The 20490-nt window shown below is 40.3% G+C and overlaps 1 protein-coding gene across 10 annotated transcripts in view; it reads right to left on the bottom strand.

Moving 5' to 3' along the window:
- The window catches only part of fip1l1a (FIP1 like 1a (S. cerevisiae)), a 75516-nt gene that overhangs the window by 11083 nt on the left and 43943 nt on the right, over window positions 1-20490 (bottom strand). For all 10 annotated transcript variants that reach the window (XM_078217242.1, XM_078217219.1, XM_078217250.1 and 7 more), the window contains 2 exons: window positions 5268-5323; window positions 2355-2598 (listed from right to left, as the gene is read on the bottom strand). In XM_078217242.1, coding sequence (XP_078073368.1) covers window positions 2355-2598; window positions 5268-5323 — 300 coding nt within the window. The remainder of the gene's footprint in view (window positions 1-2354; window positions 2599-5267; window positions 5324-20490) is intronic.

The raw sequence follows: 20490 nt of genomic DNA, 5'->3' as shown, positions 1-20490 counted from the left end.
GCACAGATGGTAAATAATTCAACTTCATCCAAATTGAGCCCTCCTCCCCCATTTAGAATAATTTTGGCATCAGCACAGAGACTTTTCCTGGGCTGGTAGTCATTAAGATTCATTTTGGCCAGCTATCAGTGACCAGCCCTCCTCCTGGCCCCTGGAAGTTACCCGACAAACAGATGTCTTATATGCTCTAGTTCATTATGCCTTCACAGTATAATTTGTAACACACGCATACACACATACACAAACTGCAGCAATCTTCATGCCTCAACAATAAAAGAGTACAAAATGCCTTCACACCCCTATTATTTGTACAAATACAAAACACACCTAATGAACTGCAACCATTCAAATGAATAGTGTGGATGTGTACATGCTTATATTGAACCTAAACCAGATCAGATTCCCTCAGAATTCTCTGCATATTCAAGTTCCTGATACAGGAAATGATATAATGATAGTTACTCATAGATGCCCCCAATTACAAATACAAAACTGTGAAAAACAAAATGAACAGGGTTAAAAGCCTAATGGATAATGTAGGTAGACAATGGAGCAAACAAGTCTGTAATCAAAACGAGTTTTAATAATCGGTGAACATTTATAGAGGCAAAGGCATATACATACTACAATTACAATTCTGGAGGTAGACTGGAAGCCTGTTACAGCAGATTGCTGCAGGCTTTGAGTCACAGGGCCACACACTTCTCTGCCTCCTCTGTCACTGCTTGGAAATGGTCCCACCACTGGTTGCTGGATAGAACACCCCGTTTTGAGATCCTCCATTAAGTGGAGAAGCAAAAGTAGTGCTGCATTATTACTGATCCAACCAACCTCATTAATGGCAACGCATTTTTAGTGATTTTATGACTGAAAAATGAAATTTAGATCCTAATTTTAAAATATTTTAGATTTTGTAAAATTATTAAACTTTTGCGTAAATGTTGGTGAGTTCTATGATATAGCATGGTTGATTTTGTTTTATTTGGAAAACATCCTAGTATGGGTATTTGAAACTAATTCACTATTACAATTCAGGAACACACATTGTTAAAGGAATTCAATAGGATAGAGAAACTATTTTCTTAAATCACAGACTTTAAACAAGGTGCAATGATCCTGGGCCTGGCCATTAAACTAGATTCATGTATTGCCTTACAACTTCTAACTATTGAGAGTAGACACATTGTCTCCACAGTGTAAATATAACCTTTTATGACAACATCTCTACACCTAATGAATTTTTTGTAAGCACCACAACTATCCCCCAATTATCCAACTATATACATAAACCTTTAAGATGAACCTCTTACCTCCAGGAACAAAACAGTTATCTACAAATTGTACACAAGCAAAACAGCAATGCAACTACATATACAAATCTCTTTTTAAAAAAAAATCCATTCATGGGACATCAGTATTGCTGACAAGACCATAAGGTATTTCCCATCACTAATTGTCCCCTAGAAGAGCAGTCATCATCCTGTGAAAGCACATCTCCAAATCTAACTAATTTCCTCAAACTTTCTTTTTTCATTCCCCACACGGGTTGCTCACTTATCTTCTCTCTATCAAGAAAGTATTAAATCATTCAGTCGCTCATACCTGTTCTTCTACCATTCTGTTAGATAATAGCAAACAGATACTCCATTTCTATTTAGGCTGTCATCGCTCTTTATCATTTGATACCCTTACCTATCAAAACATTCCCAGACCATCATCAATGAGCAGCAAAGTACAGTGGTGCAACCAAAGCAACAGTATCTGTCAGTCTGAGTTGTCAATGAATTAAGCATTCTATTGTTGGACCATCTCAGTGAAATCCATAATTTTCTCAAACTTTCATTAATACCTCCAGTATTATTTTAAGGCTGGTTATACGGTCACATTTACAATTATTTTATAAACTAAGTATCATGTCTCTAACAAATGACTGCATTTTGCCCTCCATTGCTAGTTGTGTGAGACCAATAGAGACATAATTGAATCATAAAAAGAACTGGATGCTCTAGTTTAAGAGGAAGGAAAGTTCGTCAATACCCTTCCCTTACCAGTCAACAGCTCAATTACTACAAGCCATACAGCCAGGTCTGATGTTCAGCATTCAATTTATTAAAGAAACAAAGACAATGCCCTGCTACCCATTTCACTAGTTCACATAAATTAAAATAGAATTCAGCACAAATGAACACAAATATCACATAATAAATCGTGAAAAAGCTAGACCCTCCCAAACTAACAGATATGGAAGTTAAAAGATAATTGACCAGTATACTTTAGGTGAATGATGCATTGTAAATAGTAGCACTGCAGATACTAAGAACAATAAATATCACAAATAAATTTTAGTAACTCACCCATTATAAACACTCGAATTAGGACTGCGGTCACGCTCTCGCTCATGGTCCCGGTCTCTGTCCCGCTCTCGGTCTCTCTCCCTCGTGCGTTCTCGTTCACGATCACGCTCTCTTTCCCTCTCTCTCCTGGGATAATAATCCCAGTGTGGTTGCTGTTGTTGCGATGGTTGTTTGTTGTTGTTGTCAATTAAGGTACTCCAGGAAGAAGAAACTGGGATATTGGGATACGTCAGATTACCATAATCTAAAAGACAGAAATGCGAAAGAAAGAAATAAATATGGAATTATATTGACTAAAGAAATAACCAAGGTGCTGAGCTCAAATTCACTGGCCTAGTGTGTTTGCGGTAAAAATAATGGAGCAGCTATCAGCACTAAACATGACAGAAAATGTTAACATTGCTTGTTGCAGTCTAAGGGAATTTTTAATGGCCAAGTAAATCATAATTACTTCCAAACTGGCAGTGAAAAGTAATTTCTGGAAGTATGGAGACTTATTCCATCAGATTTTAATTATATTTGGAGATTCACATAGGATTACAAAGAATATACACACAGAAAAAGGCCATTTGGCCCAATCAGTCCATGTTGACATGCAAGCTCCACTCAAACTTCCTGTTATCATTCCTCAGCCAAATCATCATCGCAACCCTCTATTCCATTCTTAATGTTGTTTAGCATCCCTTTAAATATTACCTGTGGTTGCAAGTTCCACAGTTTCAGCACTCTATAAAAACAATTCTTATCTCTCTCCTAATGCCATATTTCATTCCTTTTTCTTGCTTTCTGAGTGTGACTTGGTATCGAATTAAATATTTTAACTGACACTGCTTGCTTCAGACCCTAGTGCTTGCCCTGACGATTTTGGATTTCTAATTACTGCAACTTTCATTGCAAAAACCCACAGCAGGTCTGAGGGCAAATGCAACAAACAGCTTGTACCATTCATTTGCTATTGCCTGCAAAGTCTGAGCTAACACATATGATAATGTGTGGGGTAGCACTGATGTAAACAAAATATGTTTGTAAAAGTCCAATCGTGTGCGTGCGGGCGTGTCCCAGCTTTAAATGTATTCAACGATGAAGCATCTACAACTCTCTGGGGGAGAGAATTCCAAAGACTCATAACCCTTTCACTGAAGTAATTTCTCCTCATCTCATTCCTAAATGATTGGCCCCTTATCCCGAGACTGTGCCCCTGTGTTCTACATTCCACGACCAATGGAAACAATCTCTCAGCATTCACCCTATTAAGCCCCTTCAGAATTTTATACATTAAATGAGATTAACTCTCATTCTCAGCCCAATTCATTCAACCTTTCATTATAGGACAATCCCTCATCCCAGGGACCAATTTGGTGAACCTTCACTGAACTGCCTCCAATGCAAGTATATACTTTCATAAATGGGGAGACCAAAACTGCACACAGCCCTCCAGATGTGTTGTCACCAAACCCCGTACAAATGTAGCAAGACTTCTTTATTATTGTACACCAATCCCCCTTGCAATAAAGGCTAATATGTCATTTGCCCTAATTGCTTGTCACACTTGCATGCTAACTTTCGCTGTTCCTTGTACCAGCACACCCAACTCTCTTTGAACATCAATTGTGAGATGTTTCTTACCATTTAAAAGATATTCTGCTTTTTTCTTACGACCAAAGTGAATAACTTCACATTTTCCTATGTTACACTCTATCTGCCATATTGTTGCCCACTGACCTAACCTGTCTACACATCCAGTACAGGATCATCAGCAAACTTCATTATTCTTGGTCTCTAAGTAATTAATATAGATTGTAAATAGCCTGTGTGTGCGCGTGTGGGTAAAATAAATATATACATATTTCTACATGTATAAAAATCACACCAGTCCCACACAGTGTAATTGACTGTTAGCCTAGAAAGTCACTCACTAAATGTAAAAAGTCAGCTAACCTGCTCACCACATACTCAGGTAAATAATAAGTAGGAATGGGCAAATTTGCAGCCTTGCCATCAACACCCAGATACAGAGAACAATTTTGAAAATACACATACATAATAAAAACCATTAAACAATACATCATGTACAACCTAAAAATGTATATAATTTCTCAATGATTAATTACATAAATCTTTTTTCGAAGTAATTCAATTTCATTTCCAATGGAAATTTTTAAAAGATTATTTAAACCATGTGATGACAATTTGCATACTGATTTGAAAGAACATTTGATGCTAACTCATCAAATTAATATGTTCCTTACAATTACAGCATTGAAAAATCAATCATTCGTAACCTGCCTGTGTTGGTGTTCATTCCCCAATTGAGCGGTAGTCCGAGTCCATGTATCTACTAATTCCAACCCTTTACCAATCTATTCAGCCACTTAATACATTTTTAAATGTTGGCATTCTCTGCTTCAGCTACCAATTTTGGTACTTGGGTTTCTACTGCTTTGTGACCCAAATCTCTTCCACTTAATCTTACATCCATATCTTGTTTTAGATCCCTCAACAAAAGCAAACAGCCAGTTGCTATCTACTTTGTCACTCCCTTTTAATCACTCCTTAATCTCCTTTGTTCCAATGAAAGCAGTTCTAACTTTTAATTTTATATTTCACACCAGGCTGTATTTTAATGAATTATTAATCAATAAAAGGTATAGTCAACAAAAATGTACATTGATCCAAATCTTTTACATTATCCAATTCAATAGCTCTTCCAAGCCAGAAGCCCTCAATGATGTTATAATCACTCAACACTGAAATTAAACAAAAATAGATTTTAAAAACTTCCAAATGAAAATGTGAAATCAGAAGTTGTCAGACCTTAATTTACACAAGAAAAGTCTCTGAACATATTGTTTGATAAATGTTCAGAAGCACATTTTTTCAAATAACTCGGGCAAAACTGCAGGATGCACTTACCATTGGTTGCATAACCAAATGGAGCAGCAGTGCGGCTGTTGTATGTTGGAGGTCCACTAAAAACAAGAATAAAATCATGTTGTTATGCATATACTGTAACAGATGCCACAAGAAAATACAGATGCAACAGAACATTAAAGACAGAGGTACAAGTTCACCTCCAGATAAAAATGTCATCCTTAAAATAACTGACATAGGAACTTAATGGCATGATTGAATGAACAACAAACTTCAAAATCTAGCCTAGAATATTGGAACCAAAGTCCTCTTTTGTAAATGGCCATATGAAACATGTTCATGAAGCATTAACTTTGTTTCTGGTGGGCACAATCTAAAGCAGCACATATCCGGCAATTTGATTACATTGGGAATCTCCCTTGGGTAGACAAGAGTATGAATGGTGACTGAAGAGTGTGTTTAGGCTGATTCATTATATTCTAATGCAAGGTCATTCACAAAACGTTAGCTCAGTTTTTTCCATAGATGCTGTCGGTACAGTTGAGCATTTCCAGCTTTTTTTGTTCGGATTTGATTTCCAGCATGTGCAGTAGTTTGCTTTGATATTACTGATTTATGAGTACATGCATATCTTAATTTACACATAATATCCATCACTATAGTGCAGTAGAGTTAGCCTTAGGAGGAGGAGTCATCATGTCCAGCTCTCATACAATTCATATGCAGTGGCTGATTTGTAAAGCACGTTATGCCACATGCTATCTTGAAAGATGCTGTATGCACGCTTTTGTGGTCTGCATCTGACTTTCAGATCTTGATCCGAAAGCATTTGCACTAATTGGGTGGCAAAAACAAAGGGCCCAATTTTAATTGTGTTTGTGGCTTTGAATGAGTGAAATTATTGGAATGGTTATAACACAAAAGGAGGCCATTCACCTCTATGCTAGTTCTCAGCAAGAGCAACTCTGCTAGTCCCACTTTTCCTGTACCCCTACAAATTTTCTCTCTTCAGGTCCATATCCAATTTCTTTTTGAAACACATATTGAATCTGCCTTCAGCACGCTCTCACTCAGGCTATGCATTTGATGAGAGATCAAATTTATCCTCATATTGTCACTGGTTCTTTTGTCATTCGCCTTCAATTAGTGTCCTTTGGTTCGTAATCCTCTCACCAATGGGAAAATTTTCTCTCTATCCACTCTTATCAGTCCTCTTGTGATTTTGAGCACCTCTAACTAATCTCTTCTCAACATTCTCTTCTATAAGAACCACCACCTCAGTTTCTCCAAGCTTTCCACTCGTACTTCATTCCTGGAACTATTCCTGTGAATATTACCATGCAGCCTCTCTAAAGCCTTCACATTCTTCCTCAAGTGTGGTGCCCACAATTGTATACAATACTCCAGTTGAGGGCAGACCAGTATTCCATTTATGTTCATCATAACTTCCTTGCTTTTGCACTCTATGCCACTACATAGGAAGCAAGGATCCTTCATGCCTTTTTAACCACTTTCTCAACCTGCCCTGCCACTTTCAGTGATTTGTTTCGATTTATCCCATCATATCTGTTCCTGCCCTTCCTTTAGAATTTTACCCTTTATTTTATATTGTTTCCCCTCTTTCTTTGTGCCAAAATATATCACTTCATACTTCTCGGTATCAAACTTTTTCTGCCACGTCTGTCCATTCCATCAGCTTGTCATAGTCCTCGATTCCAATTCACCTATACCAAAGTTCTCATGCCCCTGAAATTGGCCCTTTGCTGATTCAGTAGTTTCAGTCTAAATTGTCACATGAGCAGTCTGGGAATGGAGGGATACAAACGAATGGTCTAGTTGGACCAATGAGCGGCACAGGCTTGGAGGGCCGAAGGGCCTGTTTCCTATGCTGTACTGTTCTTTGTTCCTCGCCTATTTCCAAAGCTATCTTAAACCATATACTATATCCCTAAATATTCCCCCACTGACACTTGGCCCACTCATTCCCCAGATTCAGATCCAGCAATGCGACTCTCCCTGTTGGGCTGGGATTGTACTGACCAAGAAAGTTTTCCTGAACACACCCAAAAAACTCTTCTCCATCTCTGACCTTTACTATAAACTAGAATAGTAATAGTATAAAGTTCTCCAGTATCACTACTCTATAGTTTTCCCATGTTTTGAATTCCTCAGCACTGACACTCCGCATCTGAATGGGTCAAAGAGACAAAACTAGGAACAGGGGGTACAGGAAGGAGACTATGTAAGCACATTCCATACCAAGACTTCAGTTGCAATGGACATTTTAACACTCACTTTGTTTTACATTCTGAAGCATTCTTCTATTCTAATTACCAGTCTTATGACAACCTAGTAATTTATCAATGAGAACATGCTTACCATCAGACTGTATCTTGTACAACTACTACCAGTCAAAAACTCTGAATGGTGCTTCATGAAGTTTTACATAATGGACTCCTTAGCAATATTCAAGTCCAAAGATATGTAGGTTAGGTGGATTAGTCATGGTAAATGTGCAGGGTTATGGGGATAGAGCAGAGGGGAGGGTTCGGGTGGGATGCTCTTTCGGTGAGTTGGTGCTCTATGGGCCAAATGGCTTCTTTCTGCACTGCAGGGACCCAATAGTTCTATGGATTAAAGGAACAATAACAACATGCATACAAAAGTGGTCATGAGACAGGTGGGATGCTTCTTCTTTGAGCAGAGGTTCAAGGAGGACTTGAGGCATGTTTAAAATTGAAGGGTTTTGACGATAACAAATGAGAAACTATTTTCATCGAAGGCGTGGGTCAGTAACCAGAAGACACCAATACAATTAGCAAGGAGTAGAGGCAAGAAGCATTTTTAAAAATATATGGACTTGGATGGATGCCAATCAAGTGGGCTGCTGTGCCCTGGGTACTGTAAAGCTCCTTAAGTGTTGCTGCAGGTGTACTCAACCGGACAAGTGGAGAGTATGCCTTTTAGATGGTGGACAGGCTTTGGGGAGTCAGGAGGTGAGTTACTCTCTGCAAAATCCTTTGCAGGTCATTGATGAAGCAACTGAAGATGGTAGGGCCAAAGGCACTACCATCAGGAACTCCTGCAGCAATGTCTTGGGATTGGGATGATTGACCGCCAACAAACACAAACACACCATTTTCCTTTGTGCTCGGTATGACTCTAACCAGTGGAGAGTTTTCCCCCCGATTTCATTGACTTCAGTTTTGCTAAAACTCTTTGAAACCACTCTCGGTCAAATGTTGCCTTGATGTCAAGAGCAATCACTCTCGCCTCACTTTGTGAATTCAACTCTTTTGTCCATGCTTGGACCAATGCTGTAAAGAGGCCAGTAGTGGAGTGACCCTGATGGAACCCTTGCAGAGTATCAGTGAGTAGGTTATTGCTGAATAAGTGCCGCTCTATAGCATTGTTGACGACGTACTGCATTACTTTGTTGATGATTGAGAGTAGACGGTTGGGGCAGTAATAGGTCAAGTTAGATTTGTCCTGTTTTTTGTGGCCAGGATATACCTGCGCAATTTTCCACACTGCCAGACAGATGTCTGCGCTATAGATTTACTGGAACAGCTTGGCTTGGGGTATGGCTAGTTCTGAAACACAACTCTTCAGTGCTTTGCCAGAATGTTGTCAGGGCCCATAGCTTTTGCGGTCTCCAGTGCCTTCAGGTGCGTCTTGATATCATGTAGAGTGAATCAAATTGACTGAAGACTGAATCTGTGATTCTGGAGACATCAGGAAGAGGCCGAGATGAATTACCCACTCAACACTTCTGGCTGAAGGTGGCTGCAAATGCTTCAGCTTACACTTTTGCACTGATGTGCAGGGCTCCCCTCCAGCTAATTGTTCATTACAAAAGAACAAAGAAAATTACAGCACATGAACCGGCCTGCACCGACCATGCTGCCCGACTGAACTAAAACCCCCAAACCTTCTGGGAACTATATCCCCCTATTCATGTATTTGTCAAGACGTCCCTTAAAAGCCACTACCGTTTCTGCTTCCACTACCTCCCCCCGCAGTGAGTTCCAGGCACCCATCACCCTCTGTGTAAAAAATCTGCCTCGTACATCTCCTTTAAACCTTGCCCCTCGCACCGTAAATCTGTTCCCCCTAGTAATTGACTCTTCCACCCTGGGAAAAAGCTTCTGACTATCCACTCTGTTCATGCCTCTCATAATCTTGTAGACTTCCATCAGGTCGCCCCTCAATCTCGGTCATTCCAGTGAGAACAAACCAAATTCCTCCAACCTCTCTTCAAAGCTAATGCCCTCCATACCAGACAACATCCTGGTAAATCTTTTCTGTACCCTCTCCAAAGCCTCCACATCCTTCTGGTAGTGTGGCAATCAGAATTGAACACTATATTCCAAGTGCAGCCTAACTAAGGTTCTATAAAGCTGCAACATGACTTGTCAATTTTTAAACTCAATGCCCCAGCCGATGAAGGCAAGCATGCCGTATGCCTTCTTGACTACCTTCTCCACCTGCATTGCCACTTTCAGTGACCTGTGTACCTGTACACCCAGATCCCTTTGCATATCAATACTCTTAGGGGTTCTGCCATTTACTGTATATTTCCTATCTGGAAATATATTACCTCACATTTGTCCGGATTAAACTCCATCTGCCATCTCTCTGCCCAAGTCTCCAACCGATCTATATCCTGCTGTATTCTCTGATGGTCCTCATCGCTATCTGCAAATCCACCAACCTTTGTGTCTTCCGCAAACTTACTAATCAAACCAGTTACATTTTCTTCCAAATCATTTATATAAATTACAAACAGCAAAATTACCATTCAGGACTTGATGTGGCAGGATTATAGAGATGAGGTCCGACTCACTGATCAGTGGGATCGCTTAGCTCAGTCTACCTTGTACTGTGTCTGTTGCTTGGCATACAAGTAGTCCTGTGTTGTCGCTTCACCAGGTTGACACCTCATTTTTAGGTGTGCCTGCTGCTGCTCCTAGGATGCCTAATTGCATTCTTCATTGAACCAGGGGCGATCCCCACCTTGATGGTAAAGGTAGAGTGGGGGAAGTGCAGGCCATGAGGTTACAGATTGTGATTATACACAATTCTGCTGCCACTGATGGCCCACAGTACCTCATGGGCGGTGAGCTTTGAGTTGCAGGATCTGTTAGAAATCGATCCCATTTAGCATGGTGGTAGTACCACACAACACAATGGGGTATCCTCAATTTGAAGATGAGTCTTTGTCTCCACTAGGACTGTGTGCTGATAACTTCTACCAATACAGTTGTGGACAGGTAGATTGATGAGGACACGTAGATTTTTCCCTCCTGCTGATTCTCTCATCACCGGCTGAAGACCCAGTCTGGCAGTTACGTTCAGCCAGCTCAGTCAGCAGTGGTACTACCTAGCCACTTGAAGTCCCCCCACCCAGAGTACCATTCTGTGCCCCTGCTATCCTCAGTGCTTCATCCAAGTGGTGTTCAACATAGAGCAGCACTAACTCATCAATAGAGAAAGAATAGTAGGTGGCAACCAGCAGGAGGTTTCCGTGCCCATGTTTGACCTGATGCCATGAGACTTCATGAGGTCCACAGTCTACACTGAGGACTCCCAGGGCAACTCTCCGCCCGGACTGTACACCACTGCCCCGGCACCTCTGCTGGGGCTGTCCTGTCAGTGGGACAGGACATACTCAGGGATGGCAATGTCTGGGGCATTGTCTAAAAGATATGATTCTGTGAGTATGAAGAAGTCAGACTGTTGCCAAATTCGGCACAAGCCCCAAGATATTAAGAAAGAAAACTTTGCAGGGTGGTTAGGTGTGTCATTTCCAGTGCCTAGGTCGAAGCCAGGTGGTATGTCCGGTTTCATTCCTTTTAGACTCTGTTGCAGTAACCACACTGTAGCTCCGGAGTTACATGTAGGCCAGAAAAGCTGATTATCTTCCCTTAAGGACATTAGTGAATCAGATGGATTGTTTTAACAATAGTTTCATGGTCACCATTACACTAGCTTTTAATTCCAGATTTATTAATAGAATTCAAATTCCACCAGATGCCTTGGTGGGATTTGAAGCCCTGTCATCAGAGAATTAGTCTGTGACTGGATTACTAGTCCAGTGACATTACCACTACACCAACGCCTCCTACTAAGAACTGAGTTTCTATACTGTAAATACAATGTAATCCTAATGAAAACAAATTCCCAACTGCAATCCAAACATGTGGCCCATTTTCTAATCCCATACAACTAATTTCTATTCAACAGGATACCACTATCATTTCAGATTATGCAGCCAATATCACAGTTAAATAAATTAAGTAATGAGTGAATTGTAATGTGAAAAAGCAGTATCAAAATAAGTTAAGTAGGCAATTTGATTCCTATTTTGAGGGTGGGGAAAATTTTAAAATATTCAAACCATTTCAACACTGCAACAAGAAGTTTCTTTTTTTGAAAACAAAATACTGTCAAATTTTCTCGGTTCTCTTCTTAATGGCATTGTACTCTATTTCAATCACTAAATCACATGTTCTGCCAGAAATTGCCCAAGATTATAGTCAGGACTAGGAATCCTGTGCCACATTCCCTTCCCTAAACCAAGTGTGCTGACACCAAATTACAGAACCCTTACTGATATCTCAACGGAGATCAGTCAACTCAGCAAAGTCCCAGGACCAAATCTGGGGCATTCTTATTCTGCATGACTCAGATAATTCAAGTTGGTGGAGGCAGCACGATTCTACACTACAAGCTAATAAATTTGTTAACTGGTATTTCAGTCTCCATTGTCAGTTCTTTAGGAAGGCTCTCCTAGGAAAAGGAGAGCTTGCATTTATTTCACACCTTCTACACCCTCTATATCCCAAAGTCGCTCACAACCCAATGATGTACTTCTGAAGTATAATTAACATTGCAACATAGGAAGACAAACATTTGAAATAACATTCTTTGAAAGAAAAAATGTGAAAAAACTATTTTCAAACCTCATTAGAAATACATGCAATTAAAATGTGGGTTGATAAGTTAAAACAAATCCAACTTTAGGGACAACAACATTACTTTTGTTATTAAAAATAGCTTTTAAGTGTGGATCGTGCAAAGATTCTTCAAAACCAGAGCATGATTTTCCTGACCGTTTGATGTGACTGGTTTTAATTTAGATTTCAAGGTGCAGGTTGAATTTAGAAACCCACGCACTGAAGAATTGGCAGGTTACCTTGCTCACTGCCTAACGGGTTGGCAAAACGCCGAAAGCTGATTGAATGCTTCCATATATCCTTCCGGTAGCACATTTATGTAGGTAAACTCATCCAAGAAATTCAAGTTATAAACAGGTGGGCCATTAATCCATTGTTCTATAAATATACTGTTAAATCAGATTCACATTTACCAGAGTCGACACTGCAGCAGTAGCCAACATATGTGGGTGGCACATGCATGAACTACAATGAGCAGCCAAGTCATGAGTGAAGCTTTCATTTCAGTTTCTGCTGAAAGGTAAAGGCTTCACTATAGCCAAGCACCTGTAAGTAGGAATGCGAAATAAACCTCTACATAAATACCCAACTTCGATATTGAGTAACATTTTTGTACGGTGATCCCTCTGTCCACTATTTAAATTAAAACATCTATTTACTTCGCTAACTGCATCTTTTCTTCTGTGCCTTGCAGGTAATCATGATGTGGAGATGCCGGCGTTAGATTTAGACTGGGGTAAACACAGTAAGAGGTCTCACAACACCAGGTTAAAGTCCAACAGGTTTATTTGGTAGCAAAAGCCACTAGCTTTCGGAGCGCTGCCCTTTCATCAGGTAAATGGGAGTTCTATTCAAAACAGGGCATATAAAGACACAAACTCAATTTACAAAATAATGGTTGGAATGCAAGTCTTTACAGGTAATCAAGTCTTAAAGGTACAGACAATGTGAGTGGAGAGAGCGTTAAGCACAGGTTAAAGAGATGTGCATTGTCTCCAGCCAGGACAGTTAGTGAGATTTTGCAAGCCCAGGCAAGTCGTGGGGGTTACAGACAGTGTGACATGAACCCAAGATCCTGGTTGAGGCCGTCCTCATGTGTGCGGAACTTGGCTATCAGTCTCTGCTCAGAGACAACACAGGAGTCTCAATTATTTTGTAAATTGAATTTGTGTCTTTATATGCCTGTTTTGAATAGAACTCCCACTTACCTGGTGAAGGGGCAGCGCTCCGAAAGCTAGTGGCTTTTGCTACCAAATAAACCTGGTGGACTTTAACCTGCTGTTGTGAGACTTCTTACCTTGCAGGTAACCCAGATCTTCCAGTTTTTATCATACTCTGGGTTACTTCTGTTAACAAAGGCCAGGCTATTAGCCTGACATTGGGGGTGGCAGGAGAGCAGCTAGGTGTGACAGGGTTTCGAGCACCGCCACTCCACTCTCATCTGAAGATTTGGGACATGAAATGCCTTGCTAGAAACAGCAGTGGAAGCAAAATCCATTAAAAAGGAAGAAGATGAATATTTAAGGAAAAATAGAGCTGATGTTGGTGCACTGAGCTGAGTGTCATTTTCTCCGTTGTCTCTTTTGTGGAGAAAATGAATTGGATTCAATTTGAATTGGTTTTTGGAGCAAGCAAGGAGATGGATTAAGGGCTCACCCTGTCCATTCTACGCATTGGCCTTGTGACTCTGAGAAAGGAATTTTTAAAAGAAGTATTCAGAGGTGAGAACTCTTTATCCACTGGCCAAGGCTGTGTAGAGTGGAGTTCAAACTCCATGCATCTGACTCAAAAGATGGGAATGTTAACACTGAGTTGAGTCTGTCAGTAACCAATAGGTGCACATTTAGCATGACTAAAAGAATGAAAGTAGTTGTTCAGAGAAAACATTTCATTTTTGTGTGAAGATTTGGGACATGAAATGCCTTGCTAGAAACAGCAGTGGAAGCAAAATCCATTAAAAAAGGAAGAAGATGAATATTTAAGGAAAAATAGAGCTGATGTTGGTGCACTGAGCTGAGTGTCATTTTCTCCGTTGTAAAATTCTATGCCCCTAAATTACTCCATTAAAACAACACTAAAACACAAGAACCACTTGTCCACTGTTATCACTTGATATCTGCAGAGATAAAGTACTCAATATAATTTATGAACATGAAATTTTGTCAGTTGCATCAGAGTGTATCTGAGGTACAAAAGGAAAGGGTGAGAAGTGCTCGGGTCAGAGAAAGTATCAGTGTGTTGCTCATCAGGAAAGTAACACACGCAGCAAGGGAGGGGGGGATCACTTTATTCATCCAGTGATCCCTGGAATTATTCAGCTGGAGAAAGTTTGCCAATAAAACAAAGATTTGTCACTAAGTAGTATAGACGGGAACATAAAAGGTTGTGTCTGACGTCAACGCAACGGCTATGTCAGCGGCCATGGCAACACACACAGTGAACATAAAATGACAGAGAGGTCTTGGGAGATTAAGCCAGTGAGGAAAAATCATGGTACATGGATTTCAATGCAGTGAAGTGTGAGAGCACCTATTTTAGACAAAAAAGGATAGATCAGCATTTTAAATGGTCAACTGCTAGGAGCAGTGGAAGTTCAAAAAAATTCAGGATTCACGCACACAGATCACTGAAGGGTAGTAAACAGGTAACAAAAAAAAAATCAAAAAGGTTAATACAAAGTTTATAACTGCAGGATTAAAAGGTAAAGTGGAGGGAATTTTGGTTCAGCTATACAAAGCCCTGGTTTGACCTGCAGTACTGGGCAGAGTTCTGGGCAATGCTCCAAAGAAGGCAGCTTGGCCTGGAACTGAGTGCAAAACAGATTCTTAGCAGAGCTCCAAGAGTTTGATTATGAGGAGAGATGACATGTTTGCATCCTCTGGAAGATAGAAAGTTAAGGGGACTTTTAAGGGTTTTGAAAATAAATTTTAGGGCATATAGAAACTTCTTTCCATTGATGGGGTGTCTAGAACAAGGGGACATACCTGCAAACCAGTCAGGTCATACTACAGATGTTACAAACCACTTCAGAAGGGACAGCAAGTGTGGAACTGTCCCACCAAATGCAGTTGATGCTAGTTCAGTTAGATAATTTTAAAATTGGAGATTGCTAAATTTTTAGTCAAGGTCAAGGATATTAAGGAATATGAAGTCAAGGCAAATGGATGGAGTTAGTATATAGATCAGCCATGATCTTGCTCAAGTGGCATACCAGAATCCAGAGCTGAATGGCCTATCACTCATCTCTTAGAGCAAGGTGGAATTTGGATGTGCTACAATGCATTCAACATAAGAATCAGAACTGGCCTTCTTTGATCATTAGAAGTTATGATATTTCTTTTTATGCCTTCCTCCAACCCTCTTAGAATTAGCCCAACTCTTCACCTATATTCTCTATTGTCATGAAAACACAATGAGGCAGAGGGGGAAGGCCCACTAGTGGAATTGTAGGGGATTAGAGGGTTTGAGATAAGGGAGAGGTAGAAAAGGAGTTTCCCCTCAAGGAGGGGGTGGGGAGGTGAAACATCTGAGAGGAACCAAGACAAAGGGCTGAAACACAAGAAAGTCATTAATAAATTCAATCAGGAATACAGGAGAAACTTATTTGCATAGAATGTGGAATTCACTGCAACAAATAAATGAAGCAAATTGCATAGATGCATTTAAGGGGAATCTAGATAAACTCATGAAAGGATAAATGAATAGAAGGTTAATGAAATTCATGTAGAGTATAAACACTGGCAGAGATTAGTTGGACCTTACGGCCTGTTTCTCAATAAGAAATCTGAACATGGGGGAGTTCTGCACTGCAAAAGGTAATACTCGAACAGCACAAGAAAGTCCTGGGATGCTTTTGGATTGGGAGATAACTAACGCAATGTTATTTTGCGACATTGAACTTGGTCTTTAGATGTGAATGGCTTAATTTAATTGTGCAGTGGCTTAAAAATCATTGCAGCAAGCATTTCTTGGAAGAATGCTATTGCAATATGGTAAGAAAAGAGTCAATGAGGTTAGGACTGTTTCAGTTTCTTACTCTGTTTTTAATCTGTGCTATACCTAACAGGAATCATAGAATTCCTCCAGTGAGGGAGGCCATTTAGCACATCGAGTCTGCACCGACTATGCGAAAGAGCATCTTACATAGGCTCATCATAGAGGAAAGTCCCATCTCCCTGTACCAATCATTCACTAATTTCAATAAATGGTCAGAAGCAACCCACATCGACAGAGCATCTGAGCATTTCAACTGACATCAAGCATGCGAACCCCAAAAATGTGCACATTGATATCTGTGATAACCTGTGCTCACTTAAGAGAGAGATGTGTTGAAACGTTTTCTCTCAGAGGGTTGCATGTCTTTGGAACTATCTTCCTCAAAAGGCAGTGGAAGCAGAGTCCTTCAATATTTTTAAGATGAAGGTAGGTAGACTCTTGATAAGCAAGGGGGTGAAAGGTTATCGGGGGGTTGGTGGGAATATGGAGTCAAGGTTACAATCAGATCAGTCATAGGCTTATTGAATGGTGCAGCAGGCTTGAAGGGCTGAGTGGCCTGCTCCTAGTTCTATATGCTTGTAACCTTTCCACAAGTCAAAATTTTAACAAACTAAGTGCTAGAAAGTAATGTATTTAGCCCTAAAATCCTAAAATGGTATTAATTGGAGCTGGGATTAGCAGGAAAATATGTACAAGATTGGTAAAAATTGATAACTTGTATTTTCTTCATGGGTGAGTTTGGATCATTGGTAACGTCACTAAACTAGTAATTCAGAAGCCCAGGTTAGTGTTCTGGGGACACCAGTGGAATTTAAATTACAAAGTCTGGAACTGTAAGCATGACTATTGGAAAACTCATCTGGCTCACTAATCTCCATTAGGGAAGGAAATCTGTCTTCCTTACATAAGTCTGGCCTACATGTGTGGGCCTGGAGTCATACGTAGTTGACTCTTAGCTGCTCTCCGAAATGATAGCCTGGTAAGCTATTCAATCAAAGGGCAATTAGGAATGGGCAACAAATGCTGATCATGCCAGTGATGCCCCTATTCCATTAAATAATGAAGAATAGCTTACATACATTAATGTCACCCCTTTCTTGACCACAGGACATTCCATAGCACTTTAAAGCCAATGAAGTATTTTTGAAATATAACCATTGTTATAATATAGGAAATGTAGCAGTCAAATTGCACACAGCAAGTTCCCACAAAAAGTGATACAACCAGGTTATCTTTTTGTGATGCTGTTGAGGGATAAATATTGGCCAGTACTTCTTAGAAAACTCTTACAGAAATAAGGTTTTACAAAACTCTTTACAGAAATACGATTCAAGTACAGAAAATCAGTAAGCAGTACTTGAGACCTAAAAACAGGCAGATGTGTTTCTTCCCACATGCAACTTTTGGGTGCACTGCAGGAATATAACGTCAGCACCCCAAAATACATTTTTACAGAAGTTGCATGATATCAGAATCTGACAGATTTGCCTTTTCTCAGTAGTTAAAATTATTTGCAACAGTGCTAATGTGTCAGCAGGTTATGAAACGGGCGGCACGGTAGCACAGTGGTTAGCACTGCTGCTTCACAGCTCCAGGAACCTGGGTTCGATTCCCGGCTTGGGTCACTGTGTGGAGTTTACACATTCTCCTCGTGTCTGTGTGGGTTTCCTCTGGGTGCTCCGGTTTCCTCCCACAGTCCAAAGATGTGCGGGTTAGGTTGATTGGCCATGCTAAAATTGCCCCTTAGTGTCCTGGGATGCTAGGTTAGAGGGATTAGCAGGCAAATGTGTAGGGATATGGGGGTAGGACCTGGTGGGATTGTGGTTGGTGCAGACTCGATGGGCCAGATGGCCTTTTTCTGCACTGTAGGGTTTCTATGATTCTATGAAACACCTATTGGCTTAGGATAATGCACTCCTATGCTCAGTATCGATATGGTTATGAATTTATTTTTGGTCAGTAGAGAAATGTTGTCAACAATAGTGTGCATGTTTTAAAATTTTCTTTTGTCTGTCACGAGGCACAATAATGAAATGTTAGGAATTTCCTTCCTGATACAGTATAATGCCAATCTTAGCAGCAATTTTGGAATGTCTGAAAACCAACTGCTGACTGCGCACTGAAATGTTCCGATGCCAGAAGACTATATTCAGCAAAAGGGACATTTATTGAAATTTGCCTCAGACAGATCAGTATTAATTTTACACTGAAGAACATAGAACTCAGCAGCTTCTGTAAGAGACACTTAACACCTCTATCTCACTAAATGCAGAGTTTTCCGCCTCGAGGAGCTATGATTCTAAACTGTTCCTATTGAACTAGTTTCTTTTCTTCAGTGGGGACAGCCAAGCTTGATATTTGAACTCAGAACGTCTACAATATTATCATCAAGATTTAGTGGTTTGGATACCATTTGGTATAATGCAGTTCGAGATTAGATTGTTTATGGAACAAATTTACTTAATACGTCTTCAGTTGAATCACAGAATCAGAGAATGTAATCTTTTCACAATTGGAACGTTTCATCTTGTAGAAATATCTGGAAATAAAATGCTGGAATGTTCAACTATAAACCACAAGAATTAAAACTGTCCTGGAAGTTTTCATTGGATATCTAATAAGGTGCTGGAGCTCCATTGAGAAAGTTGCGCCACAAAATATAGCCATGTGACTAAAGTGACATTTAAGGAACAGAAAATGAACGGCAGCATTTGGATGCTTTCTTGATTGGCAGGATGTGGAGTGGTGCATCCCATGAATTTGGTCAATGATCTTTCATTTTCCATTTGTACACAGGCACTATTTCAAAAATCTGGATAAATGAAGGATCGTGGCAAACTGTGAGCAGTGCAGTGGGTTATTAAAGGTTCGCAGAGTAAGCAGGTAAGTGGATAATGCAGAAGTGATACATTTTGAAAAATAGTGGAAGTAAGTATGCCAAAAAGTACAATCCTTAAAATAAAGGGACACCTAGGGTTACATATACAGAGATCTGGCACAGTCCTGAGCAAGAGATCAGTGTGAAAGGTTCTTAGAATGTGGAGTTTAGCTTTAGTGAGTGTTATTAATGGTTGGGCTAACGTAAAAACTAAGCATTTCCAAAATCTGAAATTACCATTGAGCCTTTATTAGCAGCAGCCTGCGAAGAGTCACTTACATTCAGAATTGACGTGCAGTTCCCCAGATGTTATTATTGAGTTATATTTGAGTTTAATGGGGCAGAATGGAGAGACTTGTCTATCAGATGTCCCTACGTTGAACTCCATCAATTAAGCATAAAAATACATAGGATAGTGGAAAAAAGGCAAATAAAGCATATGAATAAAAACCAGCAGGGAACAAAGGAACACTAAAGGGAAATTGGCGAAACACATACTTGAAGTAGCATTAATTAGATGAAAAAAGCCAAGTGCTTTGCTTTAATTTACATAAATGAATGGAAAAGTGAAACAGAAAAAGGGAGAACAATTAAGTAAAGATAATACTCAGTCATAGAATTGCAGTGCAGGAGGCCATTCGGCTCACTCAGTTTGCACCGACTGCAATCACACCCAGGCCCTATTCTCATAACCCCATGCATTTACCCTACCTAGTCCCCCTGACACTGAGGGGCAATTTAGCATGGCCAATCCACCTAATCCGCTCATCTTCGGACTGTGGGAGGAAACAGGAGCACCCGGAGGAAACCCACGGAGACACAGAGAGAACATGCAAACCCCACGCAGACAGCGACCCAAGCCGGGAATCGAACCCGGGTTCCTGGCACTGAGAGGCAGTAGCGCTAACCACTGTGCCATTGAGTGGGTCTGTGGAAAACCCACCAGGTGTTGATGACTTTGTGGCTTGCAAAGCTGACAAAGGTCAGGAAAGTGTAAAGACCCCAACAATAGTAGTTCAAGGATGCATGTCCCTCCAGGGTGATATATTGCCTCCCTGGTGCCAAGGTCCAGGGGGCCACTGAGCAGATGCAGAGCACTGAGAAGCTATGGGTGAATACTGGCAAGCAAAATTAAAGAAAACCCAAAGACGTATAAAGAGAAAAAGGATGATTAAGGAAACAGTAGGACTGAGCAGGAAACAAAATGGTTAACTAATGTATGGAGGCAGAAGACCATGAGCATGATTCTTGATACTTTGCCTTTGTATTCAAGAGAGGAATGATGCAGACATTGTACTTATGTGAAATATTAGATGGGAGAGGAAGTGTTAAGAGATTTAACATCTTTAAAAATAGATAGCTTGGATGGAATGTACCCCAATTGCTAAGAGAAGCAAAGGTGGAAACAGTGGAGGCTCTGGCTATCATTTTC

Source organism: Mustelus asterias, chromosome 1 (assembly GCF_964213995.1).
Source record: "Mustelus asterias chromosome 1, sMusAst1.hap1.1, whole genome shotgun sequence".
Lineage (NCBI taxonomy): Eukaryota > Metazoa > Chordata > Chondrichthyes > Carcharhiniformes > Triakidae > Mustelus > Mustelus asterias.
Note: the sequence above shows the minus strand (reverse complement) of the source record. Positions and strands in the feature narration are given on the sequence as shown.